The 19,392-nt window shown below is 37.8% G+C and overlaps 1 protein-coding gene across 1 annotated transcript in view; it reads right to left on the reverse strand.

Moving 5' to 3' along the window:
* Positions 1 to 9,345: 9,345 nt before the first annotated feature.
* The window catches only part of NHLRC2 (NHL repeat containing 2), a 43,841-nt gene continuing 33,794 nt past the window's right edge, over positions 9,346 to 19,392 (reverse strand). The window contains exons 10-12 of the mRNA XM_058189286.1: positions 15,584 to 15,809; positions 12,331 to 14,604; positions 9,346 to 10,073 (exon numbers count right to left, since the gene is read on the reverse strand). Of these exons, the coding sequence (XP_058045269.1) occupies positions 14,348 to 14,604; positions 15,584 to 15,809 (483 nt within the window). The 3' untranslated portion in view covers positions 9,346 to 10,073; positions 12,331 to 14,347. The remainder of the gene's footprint in view (positions 10,074 to 12,330; positions 14,605 to 15,583; positions 15,810 to 19,392) is intronic.

Below are 19,392 nucleotides of genomic sequence, written 5' to 3' on the forward strand. Positions count from 1 at the left end.
TTGTTTTGCGGTTTCACCCCTTTGCAAGGTTGCCATGATGAAACCTGAATATGTATAAAGGATGGATATTGAGTTACATCCATTTGCCATAGTTGACAGGCCACTGTTCCTCTGGGGTTGACCCCCATCGGAAGAGAGTTACCTTGGCGGCTGCAAGTAGGGCATTGATGTATGATCAGATGCCTCAGCAGCCGTGAAGCCAAATTGTTTCATGAGCGCCTTTTGTTTTGATGAAAATAGGAGTGACTGTCCCAAGGAGAGACAGGAGAAAGTGTCAAAGAGAGGAGGCAGAGGCCAGCGTCTGCTACATAACAAAATAGGGATGTGTAGGTTTGTAAATGAGAGACTGTAAAGTTGTGAAAAGAGAAGTGAGATTAGAATCAAGAGAAGGGGACAAGTAAGATTGAAAAATAGTTTTTACTATTTGAGTAACATACTATGTGGAAGACAGAGAAAAAGACAATCAATCAATAAAAACCCAACTCCCACCCTTTTTATTCATGTGTGGAAGTTGGTCACTAACAAATCCATGCTATCAAAAACTTCCAAAAACAAACCACAACCTTCTAACTTATCACATCCTATAACTTTCTAACTCATCTCTGAAATAGTTCCTAAAACAGGGCACATATTGTGCAGCTAAAAAAAGAAAAAGAAACAATACAAACAGCAAATAAGGGGCACACTGAGTCTGATTCAAAAAAGAAAAACATGGCGGAAGCTTTAGGGTGAGTCTGTTTATGTGGAAAACCTAAGTGCATTTTCCAAAAAACAGATTTACGCTTAAAAAAAAAATGCATCCATACATAAGAAGATAGCCATGTGTCTGAAATGCTGTAGGGTTTCCTGCCTGGGCAGGGGGTTGGACTAGAAGACCTCCAAGGGTCCCTTCCAACTCTTATTATGTATGTTAACAGCTGCAAAAATACAAAGCTAAATGAAACATTTTTAGTCAACTCAGTGCTTTGAAAACATTTATAAAGGTATAGGTTTAATCAGGCAGGTTAAACCTCAAAAAGTTCCAGAAAAGATAAAAAATTAAAAGCAAAATCAAAATTGTATGCATGATTAAAAATTAAAATCAAAATTGTTTTCATGGTGAAAAAGAAAATATATCTGCATAGTTTTTACATAGCTCTTTGCAAAAGCAATGCTTCCAGAGAGCCTAATTGTCCCTCCCTTCTCAGACAAGAAAGAAGAGAGAAAAAAAAAAATGGAGTGGGGGTGGATGGTTATCCCCCGTAGCCCACCCTTTTCCCTGGCACTACAAGGAACAAAGGGGGGAGTAGTTAAGATAAGCCAGAGGGCAGAGAAAAAAGTTAAAAGTAACTCACTGGAAAGACATTCTCATGCATATGAAGAGAAAAAAAAATGTCCAAAAGTAACTCACTTGCTTGCAAAAGGAAAAAAAATGTTTTATTTCTTTTCCAAAAGTACCTGGCTGCTTGCATACGGAATTTATGCAGACAGATACACACACACACACACATACACACATGCAGAGACAATTTCTCACACATGTACACATTTCTTGCAAATCCAAAAGACAACACAGAAATTTCACACCTTCTCAATGAGTTTTGCACATACACACATTCCATGCAAATCAAGCATCACAATTATCTCTACAATTCTTATGCAGGTCTGAAAATGATCACATACATACATACACAAGCACACACATCATCAAACAACATTTACAGACCTGGGGAACTTGTCTGAGAAAACTCAGCAGTTTAAATCATGACTGTGATTGTGGATCCTTTTGAGTCATTTTTGATCTAAGTGACGTCTGCAAGTAAAATGAGGCATTCAAGGATCATGTGCCAGATGTACAGAATTTTACAGGGGCTCTTGGACTTTCATGGAAAAAGTTCCCAATGTTTCCCATGTAGTCGCTGTGAGCAAATTCTTTTCCAGATTGTTTCCAGATATAGAGAAGCAATTAAACCAAATCAGTTGCTGATCACCCATGGGGAAAGGAGGGTGCTCTGGGGGAAGGGAGGCAGGCAAGGGAAAGGAGGCAGTTTTCAAAGCAGGGATGGAAGAAACAGGCATTTGGTACAATACGCTTTCTAGCTCAATATGCTTTGAAGGTTCAGAGTGGGGGGAAAGGGAGGAGGAGGGAAAGGAATGAGCAAGCATAGGAACTGAAGGAGAGTGAATGCCGTAGGAAGTAACAGCTTCTTTTAAATTTTTAAGCACCCGTACATTGATGTTATCATGTATCGGCTGTCCCCCTCCTGGTGGATTGAGGTTTAAAGGGTAAGCCGATATCGGGGGTTCAGTTCTTAGAGAAAGAGAAGAAAGAGCAACCAAGGCAGAAAGAGTGTCTGCAGCTATGTCTGTATCCTCCGAAGGGGGGGGAGACGCTGCAGAAGGAGAAAGAGCTGTGTCCGCAGGGGGAGCAGAGGCAGCTACAGAGACAGAAGAAGATTCATACGGAGGGGGAGAAACTTTTGGCAGGGATTCGGCCGTAGTAGAAGAGAGCAGAGCAGCCGAATCAGTAGAAGGAGAATTAGGATAGAGGGTGCCAAGAGCAGCCGTAATAGCCCGCCAAGTCACTAGAATATCAGGCGGAGCTCGAGGGTGGTCATGGAGGAATTTTCCCAAGCGGGTCCAGGTGGCCTTCTTAAGAGACCCTTCCTCCGGGTAGGCAGGGCACTTTTCATGAACATAGGATAGAAAAGAGGTAAGAGATTTCTTAGAAAGAGGATAGACAGTGGTGCCATTAACTTTTTGCAAACAATTAGCCTTCTTCACCAGAGAGTAAAGCTCATTCCTATGCAATGATGAGACTTTCGAGTTCGAGGAGCCCATTACTTACGTGTGCACGTGTCTCGTCCCGGACGGGTAAGCAATGAGGGTGAAGGTGACGCACCGCTAGACAACGATCGCGCCTCTGGACAACACAACAGGTCCGGACGAGCCCCCAGATGTTGCTGTTGGTCTGCAACAATTATTTGTTGTCCTAGGTTCCCTGTTAATGTTGTCCTGGGTTCCCGCAGGAACGGGTCTCAGCCCTCGCTGAGACAATTTAGTGGGTCCTCGCAAGGACGAAAGAAGCCAAATAAAAGACACCACACCAGGAGTTCTTCAAAATGAGAGAGTACGAAGAAAGGGTTGTAAAAAGAGATCCCCCTTAGATCGCAACAGTCTCTTTTATTATGCAGTTTTAGCAGGGAGGGGTAACTACAGCAATGAGAGAATTTAGCATATAGAAACTTAACATCACCAATCAGCAAGCGTTTAGAGTATATGTATTAGCAAAATACCACGTGTTTTTCAGGAAATCATGCGTTTTACCTGAATAGAAACTCAACTTAAGGAATGCAAAACTAGAAGCTTATCTCAGGGAAGGCTAGGGGCCCAAATCAGGGAGAGCAATACTATGCATCTAACTCAGAGAAGGTTAGGCGGAATAGAAACTTAATTCAGGGAATCATGTCTGTCATGTAGCACTGAAAAAAGTCAAATCAAGTTCTCCCGGCTGTGAGGCCTAAGAAAACCTGAACCAATGATATATCCATAGGTGTTGGAGAAGACTCCTGAAAATACTACAGGCAGCCAAGAAAACAAACAAATAGATCATTGAACAAATCAATGTGTGGCACAAATTGTTCTACTTTGGACACATTATGTGAAAACCCAGCTTTGTGGATATGGTTTTAATGCTGGGAAGGTGAAAGGAAAGAAAGGAAGTGGATGACCAGCAGAACAGTGGATTGATTCAGTTACAGTGGTGCCAAATACACTATTTGAGGACCTAAAAAACTACCTGTTTTGCCCCAAATAAGACATCCCCTGATAATAAGCCCATTTGGGCTTTTGAATGCATGACAATAAGGCCAAACGCTTATTTCAGGGTTCAAAAAAATACAAGATAGGGTCTTATTTTCGAGAAAACATGGTAGTTTAGGGTAGATCATCATGGAGAAAAATCTATCTATGTGGTTGCTAGGAATAGAAAATGACTTGGTCCAGTAGAAAACATTACTTTTGCTTCCTAATCAATACTTCCTGAAATAAGGTGATAATACTTACTGAAATAAATAAAGAACCTTTAAAAAATTCAGATAGAGACAATATAGGAGAGTATCTTTTGTGTAAATTTTAGTATGTTTTTTCTTTTCCCCTAATTTAAATGGCTAAGAATTGTTTTAGTAGGTCTTAAACAGCCATATTTAAGGCCTATCAAAAAAATTAAACTGCTAATATTTAGTTCTTTTGCGATGAATTATTTCGGAATCAATACCCTTAAATTGAAAAGTTAAATTGAAATTCATTGTACACAAATGAATCTATTATTACTGGCATTCATTTTATTTCTATTGTAATGTATCTTAAAAGCTTACTCCTGAGTGGCATAAATTACTATTAAATAAATATATTATCCCAAACCCCAATTGTTTTGTCTTCCTTTTATTGAATAGTGTGATGATATCATAATGGGAAACAAGTAGGATAGATTAAAAAATAGGTATGACCTACTACATATTGCAATAGTAACTATAAACCAATCCTCTCCTGTAATTCTTTATATAAAATAGTTAACACAAGTTATGCACTACGTTTATTGAATGCAGAAACCTTCTACAGAATGGAGTGCTGTGATGATTTTCCCAGGTGTAGCTTTGCTATTTTTTATCAACAATTAATGGATCAAGAGCTGAACATAACACCAGTTTAAAGGGAACTTTGGTGGCTGAATGACAGGTCATGAACACCATGAGTTGACTCTGCCATAATATATCAGGCACTCTTAAAGCAAATTACAGCTTTACTTACTTAAATTTATGCAACATCACATGTTGAGCTGGAAGGTGTGGGGCAATGCTGCAGTCAACTACTACAGCAATGTTTCTCAAGCCTGGCAACTTTATTATGCCTTGACTTCAATTTTTATTTTATTTTATTTTGTGACAACAATATACACAAGCATCACCATAAAATAACTACATATCATATAAGCATATGTATGAGCAAAAGTATGCAATAACTATATTAATTTGATATAATGAAAGGAAACAATAGGACAGGAACAGTAGGCACTTTTGTGCTCTTATGCACGCCCCTTAATTCCAGAATTCCCCATCCATTCATCCTCCATCCATACTGGTATACAAAAGGCAATCCTGGCCAGATTTAAACATTTCTCTACACTTTGGTTATAATTTGCCTTGAGTACAACCATCTGTTCTATATATTGTACAACATGCGGTTAATGGTAGCTGCATTGCAGTTAGTACAATACCCATGTTAAAAGATTTGCATTGCTTGGTGATAGCATATTGCATACAATTTAAGATGTTTATGTTGGCAGTTGAGGGCCTGAGAAACCATATCCCTTGCTACAAAACCAAACACAAGTATTTGAATCATTAGGAAAGATTCTATGGAAGATGGCCCTGTTGCTATCTATGGTTTATTATCAGGACATCTAATGCTATTTTGAAGGGGGTACTTTTGGCACCCAGTCTCCATTATTAAGAAAATGATAAATATCACTTTCCCCAAACTTTTAACTTAATTTATTTTAATGGTGATTATTTTAAACTTGATTTGCAATGTATTGACTTTATTGTTCTGTTTTATATTTAGTTGGATTGCTATAAATCACCTTGAGTGCTTATATAAGATGGGTTCTACATTTAATATAAATAAATCTAATGGAAAATAAGAAACATTACAGGAAGTTGTGGCTATGAGTTACACATTTTTAAATGATTTGGTTTTCATACGGGAACAGATTTTAAACTAACCAGCCAAAAATAATTATGCAAATTAAAAAGCAATGAAATATTTTTGTTTGGTGAAGTGAGGTAGAAATGAATAATGGGAAGAAATGAATAATCTTTATATTGCAATGGCGTATAAAACACTAGCTCCAAGAACAGCATATCCCTGTCCATCAATTTAGCAAATTGATTCTATTTTGTACTGTCCTAGAAATTATAACGGATAAATAATATTCTGTATTTCATGCAGTCTCAGGTTCTCTGCCTGTGAAATTCTCCTTGACAATTTTAAGGTTCAGGACAAAGATATACATAAGCAGCCACTCTGCATTGGAAACACTGTCCTTCAGCAAGAGGGCATTAAGATAAAATGATTAACAAATGACAACACTAAAAAAAACACCAGTTGTTTAAATAAAGTGTCCCTCACTCAAATCTTTTGTAATAGGTCTGTCCCTCATATTTACCTTGATTAATAGTTTATTCTAAATATAAGGTATCAAAACATAAAATGTAAATATTTCTTCAGATTTCTAATTCCATTTTATATCACCACAGAGGTCTTCACCAAAACAAAATACTTATACAATCTAATTGTTTTTTTCCTAAGGCCATCCAATATTTGTGTGGGCAGGCTATGATGTAGGCTTCCAAGTTATAGCTTGAAATCAAATGCATATCTTCAAAATTGAAGTAACTATCCATGTCCACTAAATTAAGATTACAATCCTTTACATTTAGTAGACATTTCTGGTTAGGAATGCTTAACAGTGGAAGAATAAAAATCAACAGGATTGCACATAGCTGCCAAATTTGCAATGGGGAGTTTAAAAGTGGAGAGGGTTTATTGCATTGTATTTGTTGATATAACAGACCATGGTAGCACTGTGTGGTACAAACTGGACTATTGGATATAGGAATAGGTCCTGCATGATGCAAAGTGCTTCCCAAACCGGTAATAGCTCTAGTCTATTAATGTGTTATGAATTCCTCCAATATGAACCAAGTATAGAGGCCTAAGAGCATTCCATGTCAATAGTTAAGAAGAAAAATAAAATCACGGACATGTCAATAGTTAGGAAGAACTGTGGAAGCTTCTGGAAAGGTTTCCTGCAGTGATTTTTCAGAAGAACTCAGATATGCAATGAGATGACAATGCAGAACTAAAGAATTTCAACATGTTGGATAAAGTGAAAGCCGCATGTAGTAAGCAAAAATAAAGTATACTAACTGAAATGGAATAAAGTTAAGAAAGTTAAGAAAAAGAATAACTTCCACAGAAACTGAAGAGCTTCAAGAATAAATGCTAGATCTGTGTGAAGGAATTCATGCCTAGTGATTTTGTGATCCACGAGGAAGGTCTCTTTAGAAAATTTAGAATGAGCTCTGTACAGGTACACAAATCATATATATATATAAACCACAGAAAGCATAATGATTATCTTAATTTACAAAAACAACAATTTTTAAAGAAACATATAAAAATAGAATGAAGATCTAAGTTTATTTAATATAGGATATGTATTTGAATAAAATATCACCAAAAATGTGAAATAACAGATATCAAAGGCAACTGAGCAAAAATTGATTCCTTTCAGGAAACTAGGAAAGAGCTGCTATTTAAAAGGAAGAGAGTATATTCTTCTAAAACATCCCAGCAAGCGGTTAGAAGGGGTAATAATAGAACTGCCCAACAAATTGTACAAAAAGGATATAATGGGAATACGTATGAAATAATCTCTATTATCTGCACTGGGTAAAATTAAAGACACTTGCAGACTAAATCATATTTCCAGTAAAATGACCACAGTCTGTGAAAAATGAAAGCTTTTCTATGAACAAAAATGTTCACTGAATAAATTATCTTATAAAACAGAACATGCACTTTTATTATCAAAGATCCATTGCTATAGTTCCAGTAAATTCTTTTTGAGGCCAAGTATAAAACTCATTGGCAATGGATATTTTGAGTCCAATATGTTTTTCTTCTGCACTAATAGTTATCCTGTAAGATCAGGGAAGCTACAGTTTTCAGTAAAAAATAAGACTAATGTAAATCAGAATTTAAGATGGCAGAGATTCATGTAAGCCTCTTTTCTCTAGATATGGGGGGGGGAGGGAGAAACATACTTGGGAGTCAAAAGATCATGAGAATTGCCTGTAAGTTTTATAAATTAGCCTATAATTTAGAAACAAGAGAATCTAAAATATCTAAAGAAAGCAAGCTAAACTACTGAAATCAATGTGCATCCAGTTTAAGTACACTAACCTACTGACAGAGACCATGTTTTACAAGTAAAACCATTATGCATCATACCTGATACAAATATTTACATTTATCAGTTTTATAAAGTGAAGAATGATAAAGCAAGTGACAAATTGTAGTTTCTCCTTTGCTTTCACATTATTTTGATGCCCAATTTATACACTTCTAATCTGACTTAACAAGAACACTGAAAGAAACTATAGCTTAAAAGTCTGTGCTTAAAAGTCTGTGCTGACCAATTGGCCCCCATCTTCACCCATATTTTCAATAAATCACTAGAGATGTGCTATGTTCCTTCTTGCTTCAAACGCTCTACCATCATCCCAGTGCAGAAGAAGCCCACCATCGAGGAACTGAATGACTACAGACCAGTTGCTTTAACATCTGTAGTCATGAAAACCTTTGAAAGGCTAGCGCTTTCCTACTTGACAACCTCACGGATCCGCTGTTAGACCCCTTGCAATTTGCATACCAAGCAAATAGATCAACAGATGATGCTGTTAATATGGATCTGCACTACATCTTATACTACAATACTGGACAACACAGTATCAACAGTTGAAACCTTTAAATTTCTAGGTTCTATCATATCGCAAGATCTAAAATGGACAGCTAACATCAAAAACATCATCAAAAAAGGACAACAAAGAATGTTCTTTCTGCGCCAACTCAGTAAGCTCAAACTGCCCAAGGAACTGCTGATTCAATTCTACAGAGGAATTATTGAGTCTGTCATTTGTACCTCTATAACTGTCTGGTTCGGTTCTGCAACCCAACAAGAAAGACACAAGACTTCAGAGGATAATTAGAACTGCAGAAAAAATAATTGCTACCAAGCTGCCTTCCATTGAGGACCTGTATACTGCACGAATCAAGAAGAGGGCCGTGAAAATATTTACAGATCCCTCGCATCCTGTTTCAACTCCTACCCTCAAAACGACGCTATAGAGCACTGCACACCAGAACAACTAGACACAAGAACAGTTTTTTCCCAAAGGCCATCACTCTGCTAAACAAATAATTCCTTCAACACTGTCAAACTATTTACTAAATCTGCACTACTTTTAATCTTCTCATCGTTCCCATCACCAATCTCTTTCCACTTATGACTGTAACTTTGTTGCTGGCAATCCTTATGATTTATATTGATATATTGACCATCAATTGTGTTGTAAATATTGTACCTTGATGAACATATCTTTTATGTACACTGAGAGCACATGCACCAAGACAAATTCCTTGTGTGTCCAATCACACTTGGCCAATAAAAAATTCTATTCTATTCTATTCTATTTGATTCTATTGAAACACTATATACATAGTATTCATTAAAAAGCTTTGTTTTTAAATACATGTTTAAAGTTTTCCTATCTTGGACCTGAGCCTATTATCCTATATTAATCTGTCCTGAAAAAGTGAACAGGATAAAATCATGAAGCATTTAGAAGGCTTCCAAGCTGCTTTGTCAGTATCTAAATACAGATGCTATGTTATAACTGTAAGCTATATAGTGTATGAAATCAAATATAAAATCTAAGTTTAACTTTTAAAGGTTATCATGCAGTAACTTCCATTCTGTTTAACTTCCAGTGAAACTTTTAAAAATGAATTCATAGCATAGGTTAAACAAACATCTTTACTCTCAGCCTGGTGGGAATAGAGAAAGTCTATTAATTTTCTGACCTAAAAGAGTGATTCTGTTAACAGAGACTTCTTTGCAAAATAAGTTTTTTGTAAAAAAAGTCAGTGACTGAAAATGTATGAGTAAGTTTCTGGTTTTTATCCAAGACTTACTTGGATAAGTCTTATTATAATGAAATTTTTCTCTTTAACTATATAAAAGATCGATGAGGGGAATAAACCTTTAAAAAAACAAAGAATGACACCATGCCTGTTATTTTTTATCACACACACAATTGCACTTAAGAGTTCTTAAAAATAGGAGAGATTGCGGGTGAAGTATTAAATTCTAAACAATTTTTGACAAGAATCGTATTATTTTTGGAATGTGATCTGTTTTGTATCTTTCCTTTATACTGGTAAATATTTTTATTTATTTATTTGTCAGACTTAAAGCCATAAAACCAATAATTAAATCAGTGAAAACCTGGACGGAGGAATCAGAATTAAAGCTACAGGCATGTTTTGACTGCACTGATTGGAATATTTTTAAAGATACCTCTGCAGACCTGGATGAACTCACAGATACTGTAACATCATATGTCAGCTTCTGTGAAGACCTATGTGTACCTACAAGGAACTTGCGAATACACAGTAATAACAAACCTTGGTTTACACCTAAACTTAAGCAGCTACGACATTCCAAAGAGGAAGCCTACAGAAAAGGTGATAAAATGCTGTACAATCAGGCCAGAAATGCACTAACAAGGGAGATAAGAGCAGCAAAAGAAGCTACTCTGAAAAGCTAAAGAATCAATTTTCAGCAAATGAACCAGCAAACATGTGGAAAACTCTTAAAATATCACCGGCTATGGCAAACCTCCTTCCCAGGCTGAAGGTAATCAACAACTGGCAGATGACCTGAATGAGTTTTACTGCAGGTTTGAAAGGAAACTACAGCCACCTATCTCCACAACCCCCATCTCAGACACACCAACAACAGCCAAGCCTCCTACAACTGACCCCATTTCATTGGGTTCACAACCCCTAGTGATCACAGAAAAGGAAGTGCAGGACCTATTTCACAGACAAAAGCCAGGAAAAGCTCCAGGCCCAGACAAGATAACTCCTTCTTGCTTAAAAGTCTGTGCTGACCAATTGGCCCCCATCTTCACCCATATTTTCAATAAATCACTAGAGATGTGCTATGTTCCTTCTTGCTTCAAACGCTCTACCATCATCCCAGTGCCGAAGAAGCCCACCATCAAGGAACTGAATGACTACAGACCAGTTGCTCTAACATCTGTAGTCATGAAAACCTTTGAAAGGCTAGTGCTTTCCTACCTGAAAACCATCACGAATCCGCTTTTAGACCCCTTGCAATTTGCATACCGAGCAAATAGATCAACAGATGATGCTGTTAATATGGCTCTGCACTACATCCTACAACATCTTGAGTCTCCAAAGACCTATGCAAGGGTCCTTTTTGTAGACTTTAGTTCAGCATTCAATACCATCATTCCAGACATTCTTCTAACTAAGCTAAACCAGCTACAGGTACGGAACAGACTTGTAAGTGGATCACAAGCTTCCTAACAAACAGGAAGCAGCAGGTGAAGCTAAGCAAGATCACATCAAATACCTGTACAATTAGCACAGGCCCCCCCAAGGCTGTGTGCTCTCCCCACTTCTCTTCTCTCTGTATACCAATGACTGCATCTCCAATGATCCATTTGTTAAACTATTGAAGTTCGCAGATGACACAACAGTGATTGGTCTCATTCGAGACAATGGCGGACCCGCCTATAGACGAGAGGTCGAGCGACTAGCCTTGTGGTGCAACCAAAACAATCTGGAACTGAACACACTCAAAACCGTAGAAATGGTGGTAGACTTTAGGAAAACCCTTCCATACTTCCACCTCTCACAATACTTGACAACACAGTATCAACAGTAGAAACCTTCAAATTTCTGGGTTCTATCATATCGCAAGATCTCAAATGGACAGCTAACATCAAAAACATCATTAAAAAGGACAACAAAGAATGTTCTTTCTCGCCAACTCAGTAAGCTCAAACTGCCCAAGGAGCTGCTGATCCAGTTCTACAGAGGAATTATTGAGTCTGTCATTTGCACCTCTATAACTGTCTGGTTCGGTTCTGCAACCCAACAAGAAAACACAGACTTCAGAGGATAATTAGAACTGCAGAAAAATAATTGCTACCAACTTGCCTTCCATTGAGGACCTGTATACTGCACGAATCAAGAAGAGAGCCGTGAAAATATTTGCAGATCCCTCGCATCCTGGACATAAACTGTTTCAACTCCTACCCTCAAAACGACGCTATAGAGCACTGCACACCAGAACAACTAGACACAAGAACAGTTTTTTCCCGAAGGCCATCACTCTGCTAAACAAATAATTCCCTCAACACTGTCAGACTATTTACTGAATCTGCACTACTATTAATCGTTTCATAGTTCCCATCACCAATCTCTTTCCACTTATGACTGTATGACTATAACTTGTTGCTGGCAATCCTTATGATTTATATTGATATATTGATCATCAATTGTGTTGTAAATGTTGTACCTTGATGAACGTATCTTTTCTTTTATGTACACTGAGAGCATATGCACCAAGACAAATTCCTTGTGTGTCCAATCACACTTGGCCAATAAAATTCTATTCTATTCTATTCTAACTACATATTAGATAATATATATAAGCATGAATTGAATATATAAAATAAATACAATTAAAGGGAGCATTAGGACAGGGACAATAGGCAAGCTGGTGCTCTTATGCATGCCCCTTACAGACCTCTTAGGAATGGGGTGAGGTCAACAGTATCCAGTCTAAGGTTAAAATTTTGGCATGAAACCACAGAGTCAGGCAGTGCATTTCAGTCATTGACCACTCTGTTGCTAGTCATATTTTCTGCAATCAAGTTTGGTGCAATTTACCTTAAGTTTGTATCTACTGTGTGCTCGTGTATTGTTGTGGTTGAAGCGAAAGTAGTCATTGACAGGTAGGACATTGTAGCAGATGATTTTATGAACTATGCTTAGGTCATACCGAAGGCGGCGTAGTTCTAAATTTTCTAAGCCCAAAATTTCAAGTCTGGTGGCATAAGATATTTTGTTGTGAGTGGAGGACTCTTATGAAATATTTCTGGACATGTTCAATTGTATTAATGTCTAATATGCAGTGCGGGTTCCAGACAGACGAGCTATATTCGAAAATTGGTCTAGCAAATGTTTTGTATGCTCTGGTTAGTAGTGTAATATTAGTATTAATATTAAAATGTTATTAAATAATAATAATTAAATAATAAATATTATTACTAAATAATGTTAAAACTCATACCATACCATACACCATACCACACACCACCCTACACCCCCACACCATTCTCTCTTTCAAAACAACTCTTAACAAGAAGTTTAGGGTTGTAGACAATAAAAAAAAAACTAATTATTTCAGCCTTTTAATTTTTCAGATTTTATTAAAAATATTATTCCTAGCTGTAAATATCAATTCACTTAGCTTTTGCAGAGAAGTTATTCTATGTAAGTCATTAACAAATATATAGAGAACCTGTGGTTTAAATATTTTTTTTTAAAAAAATGTTTTTGATAAAAAACTATTTTTCATTGCATATTTTACTTTTCATTATTTTGCTTGTGTTTGAAACAAAAGGTTTATGATTTATTTATAAAACCTACAAGGCCATCTTTCTTATATATAAAAACTCTAGGTGACTCACAGTAATATATAATATAACATAAATAAAACCAACTAAACCTCACACCACCGTATAGTCCAACCACACTACTGTGATATATCATAAACTTAATTTGCTGGGCTCACTTCTATCCTAGCCCAAAGTCTGAGAGAAGAGCTAGGTCTTCATAGCCCTCCAGAAGTTATATGGTGGGGGGGCCTTCCAAATCTCAAGGGGCAGGCTGTTTCAAAGGGTCAAGGCAACTACTGAAAAAGCGCGTCTTAAAGGTCCCATCAGAGGTAACATTTAAGAAAAGGGACCTAGATTGACCATGTTATCTGATCTGGTAGGATGGACAGAAACCTTGACATGGTCCTACAGCCATTTAAGGCTGGAAAGTAGTAATCAACACTTAATTGCACCCAGAAAACAACTAGAGGCTAGTATAGCTTGCACAGCAGTGGTTGAACATAGGCAAAGCTCAAGCACACACTGCTGCATGCTGGACCAGTTGTAACTTCTGGGTGATCTTCAAGGGTAGGTCCACGTAGATTTCACTTCAGTAATCCAACAGACATGTGATCAAGGCATGAGTGACAGTGAGCAAGGCCTCCTGGTCCAGAAAACACGTGATGACAAATGTTTATAAAACATAGGGGGGAAAATCAAACAAATGCAAATTTCCAATGTTAAGACTGTATTCTGAAGATAGAAATCAATCTTTTCTATGTTTAGATTTGTTTTTTTCACAATGATCCCAACCTTTAGTATTTATTGCTTATATAATAAGTTAACAAAGTACTAAGATTTAGATACAGTTTCATGATTTTTCACTTTCCATTTATGCAAGCATACATTTTTGCAAGGTGTGCTTTAAGTTCATACATGTAATAACATATATAGTATTGCAAAAGTTAAGTTTGTTTTGCGGTAAAAATTAGGCTATAGTAAATAAGCCTATAAATGGTTTTTTTTTTGCTTTGCTGTGCTTAAAATTAAAATGTATATGTGAGCTCAATTGGAGCTATGCTTTTTTGGTTTACATTTGTTATAAGGAAAGGCTGATTGAATGAGATTCCTTTCATCATGCAGGCATTACTGTCCTTGCTACAGTAATAGAGGCACACATTGATTGACAATAAAGCTTCAGCTGATAGGCAGTTAGTGGGTAGCTGAAATGGGATTATAGGCTGTTCAAATATGTCTGCAATTGTCCCAGATCTATGAGGATCACAAAGTAGCCATTCATTACCTAGAAAAAAAAAACATAGTCTATTACGATTTGATGATTTCTTCTAATCATAAAACATTATTATTATTATGGTTTGTAATAAAACAACTATAAAGGAACTAGTGGAAGACTTTCATAGGGCAGAATCAGATTAATGCAGGAACTACTGTAAATCACACAATACAGGAAAAACAAGCTGAAGTGTATACCATATTTTTTGGACTATACGACGCTCTGGACTATAAGACGCACATTAGCTTTAGAGGAGAAAAACAAGGGGGAAAAAAATCTGCCTCTGCCTCTCAGTATCCATCCGGTATGCATCTCAGTATCCATCCTGGCTGCCGTGGCCCGTTCACCGCAGTCCATTAACTGCTGCCGCGGCCCATCGAGATCGAAAGCAAATGGGTGGCGGTAATGCTCGCTGCCTAGAACATCTGATCAGTGCCACACCAACCCCCCTCCACCCACAATATTCAATCTATAAGATGCACAGACATTTCCACCCACTTTTTTTGGGGGGGGGGAGTGTGTCTTATAGTCCAAAAAATACTGTAATTATTCAAGTGCTCCAAAATTTTATTTAAAAAAAGGATAAGCAAATGAAAAAACTCAGTATTTATATACAGATTATTATTATTTTTTAAAAAGCCCTTTTTGGTTACCCAAAAGCAGCCTCGTTGTGAATGGGATAAACATTTCACTGGTTCAACCAGTTCTATTTTTTCCAATTGCATAAAAGATTGTAATTAAACTTAGGTCATATGAATTGTTATAATAAAATGTTTTAATTATGGGCTGTACATTTAATTTAAAATTATTTTTAGAAAGTCAGGTTTAAATGAAAATTCTGTAAGATAATAAGGATATATCCATCCGTAAGATTTTTTAATCTTAAAATACTAGCATCTAATCTAGCATCTAAATTGGTGTATTTGGGTAACAGCGAAACAAAGGCTTAACATCTATCCCCTATAAACAGGAACATGGATTCTTTTACCTTCTGCAGTAAAAAACCAGGCGCTCGGTGCTTCTTCAGTCAGTTTAGCATTTGGAGGCAGGTTGAGCATCAGCACAAACTGAAGTGCTTGGCCTGGACTTACAGTCAATGAAGGTAGCTGAATATGTGGAGCTGATTTAGGAAGCCTTGGAAGTTCTGCTTTATCAATCATTTTAATACTCCCTCTAGTTGTAGTGTCTACTGTGTCAATCTGTAGAAGGGGAAGCTATCAAAGCAATAGAAAACATGTTAATTTTTAAATATAATTTCATATTCTAAAGTTTGAAAAACCAAATGTCTTTATCAGGATGATTCAGATGGGATTTTCAGAGCAAGTATTTGCAAATTGAATTACTGACCACCTCAGCAAAAACCAAGGATAAGCTGGTTCCTTGGAACCTTTTCAGATAAATAAAGGAATGGGACATCACCAACATGTGGTCCAGACGGCTGCTCCTCATGAGGCAATGCAGGAGGTGATGGCTGTGAACTGGAATGTTCTCTATGTTCATGGTGATGATACATTTTAGACCTTTGTTGATAAGTCTCAACTTCCTGAGGCCTTCTTGGTATGATGTTGAAAGAAAGCTTTCCTGTCCTTTTCCTATTTTTAATTAATATATTTTGTATTGAATAAAATGTAGTGTATGTATGTATAGAATAGAATAGAATAGAATAGAATAGAATAGAATAGAATTTTATTGGCCAAGTGTGATTGGACACACAAGGAATTTGTCTTGGTGCATATGCTCTCAGTGTACATAAAGAAAAGATACGTTCATCAAGGTACAACATTTACAACACAATTGATGATCAATATATCAATATAAATCATAAGGATTGCCAGCAACAAGCTATAGTCATACAGTCATAAGTGGAAAGAGATTGGTGATGGGAACTATGAGAAGATTAATAGTAGTGCAGATTCAGTAAATAGTCTGACAGTGTTGAGGGAATTATTTGTTTAGCAGAGTGATGGCCTTGAGGAAAAAACTGTTCTTGTGTCTAGTTGTTCTGGTGTGCAATGCTCTGTAGCGTCGTTTTGAAGGTAGGAGTTGAAACAGTTTATGTCCAGGATGCGAGGGATCTGCAAATATTTTCACGGCCCTCTTCTTGATTCGTGCAGTATACAGGTCCTCAATGGAAGGCAAGTTGGTAGCAATTATTTTTTCTGCAGTTCTAATTATCCTCTGAAGTCTGTGTTTTTCTTGTTGGGTTGCAGAACCGAACCAGACAGTTATAGAGGTGCAAATGACAGACTCAATAATTCCTCTGTAGAATTGGATCAGCAGCTCCTTGGGCAGTTTGAGCTTACTGAGTTGGCGCAGAAAGAACATTCTTTGTTGTCCTTTTTAATGATGTTTTGATGTTAGCTGTCCATTTGAGATCTTGCGATATGATAGAACCCAGAAATTTGAAGGTTTCTACTGTTGATACTGTGTTGTCAAGTATTGTGAGAGGTGGAAGTATGGAAGGGTTTTCCTAAAGTCTACCACCATTTCTACGGTTTTGAGTGTGTTCAGTTCCAGATTGTTTTGGTTGCACCACAAGGCTAGTCGTTCGACCTCTCGTCTATATGCGGATTCGTCATTGTCTCGAATGAGACCAATCACTGTTGTGTCATCTGCGAACTTCAGTAGCTTAACAAATGGATCATTGGAGATGCAGTCATTGGTATACAGAGAGAAGAGAAGTGGGGAGAGCACACAGCCTTGGGGGCCCCTGTGCTAATTGTACAGGTATTTGATGTGATCTTGCTTAGCTTCACCTGCTGCTTCCTGTTTGTTAGGAAGCTTGTGATCCACTTACAAGTCTGTTCCGGTACCTGTAGCTGGTTTAGCTTAGTTAGAAGAATGTCTGGAATGATGGTATTGAATGCTGAACTAAAGTCTACAAAAGGACCCTTGCATAGGTCTTTGGAGACTCAAGATGTTGTAGGATGTAGTGCAGAGCCATATTAACAGCATCATCTGTTGATCTATTTGCTCGGTATGCAAATTGCAAGGGGTCTAAGAGCGGATTCGTGATGGTTTTCAGGTAGGAAAGCACTAGCCTTTCAAAGGTTTTCATGACTACAGATGTTAGAGCAACTGGTCTGTAGTCATTCAGTTCCTTGATCGTGGGCTTCTTGGCACTGGGATGATGGTAGGCGTTTGAAGCAAGAAGGAACATAGCACATCTCTAGTGATTTATTGAAAATATGGGTGAAGATGGGGCCAATTGATCAGCACAGACTTTTAAGCAAGAAGGAGTTATCTTGTCTGGGCCTGGAGCTTTTCCTGGCTTTTGTGTGTGAAATAGGTCCTGCACTTCCTTTTCTGTGATCACTAGGGGTTGTGAACCCAATGAAATGGGGTCAGTTGTAGGAGGCTTGGCTGTTGTTGGTGTGTCTGAGATGGGGTTGTGGAGATAGGTGGCTGTAGTTTCCTTTCAAACCTGCAGTAAAACTCATTCAGGTCATCTGCCAGTTGTTGATTACCTTCAGCCTGGGAAGGAGGTTTGCCATAGCCGGTGATATTTTTAAGAGTTTTCCACATGTTTGCTGGTTCATTTGCTGAAAATTGATTCTTTAGCTTTTCAGAGTAGCTTCTTTTTGCTGCTCTTATCTCCCTTGTTAGTGCATTTCTGGCCTGATTGTACAGCATTTTATCACCTTTTCTGTAGGCTTCCTCTTTGGAATGTCGTAGCTGCTTAAGTTTAGGTGTAAACCAAGGTTTGTTATTACTGTGTATTCATAAGTTCCTTGTAGGTACACATAGGTCTTCACAGAAGCTGACATATGATGTTACAGTATCTGTGAGTTCATCCAGGTCTGCAGAGGTATCTTTAAAAATATTCCAATCAGTGCAGTCAAAACATGCCTGTAGCTTTAATTCTGATTCCTCCGTCCAGGTTTTCACTGATTTAATTATTGGTTTTATGGCTTTAAGTCTTTGCCTGTAAGCAGGTACAAGGTGAATCATGCAATGATCAGAGTGTCCTACAGCTGCACGTGGTAAAGACCGATAGGCATCTTTTAGTGTTGTGTAGCAGTGGTCTAGAGTATTCTTGCCTCTGGTGGGACAATTGACATGCTGAAAGTATTTTGGTAGTTCTTTCCTTAAGTTTGCCTTGTTTAGATCTCCCAAAACAATGGCCAGTGAATCAGATCCTGCTGCGAACTGGTAGTAAAGGTAAGTGGAACCCACCCCTGATCAAAACATATATGTTGTGTCTCGCCCAATCTCACCACAGCCGGGGCCTGCTTATCTGCTTCCGAACACGGAGGAATGTTCTAGTATGCCTCCCGGCCCCAGCTCTGGCTCCATGCCCAGGCAAACGGAGCAACTAGACCCCTCCCCCTCCTCCACAGCATGTGAGCCTGAGGGAGGTCTATTGCCAACAGCTGCCGACTAGAGTGATCCTCGCGTCAGAAGACTTGATAGGCGGAGGCAACAGAAGGAAGGGAGGGGCAGGCCTGGATAAGTGCTGAGTCATGGAGCCACATCCCATGGCCTATATAAAGGATCTGCTTTCTGGCATTCTCTGAGTCAGGCAAAGTCTAAACATATCTTGCTGAAGTCACTTTCTGATCTCCTGCCTGCCCTGAGGACTTTGCTAGGACTTTGGCAGAGCTGCAGAGGCACGCCTGATTCGGATTTCCCTGACCCGGCCGTCAGCGGAGGAGTGGGACACGACAATATAAAAGTAAAACAATGGTTAGCAAGCAATCCAATCAGTCATTTTTCTTGCATTTTGAAAGAAAATTAAAGATCATGGTTTACAAAAGATGTTTGGTATATTACTATTAAGGAGACTTTCTAGGCTCT

Source organism: Ahaetulla prasina, chromosome 6 (genome assembly GCF_028640845.1).
Source record: "Ahaetulla prasina isolate Xishuangbanna chromosome 6, ASM2864084v1, whole genome shotgun sequence".
In the NCBI taxonomy this organism is placed as follows: domain Eukaryota; kingdom Metazoa; phylum Chordata; class Lepidosauria; order Squamata; family Colubridae; genus Ahaetulla; species Ahaetulla prasina.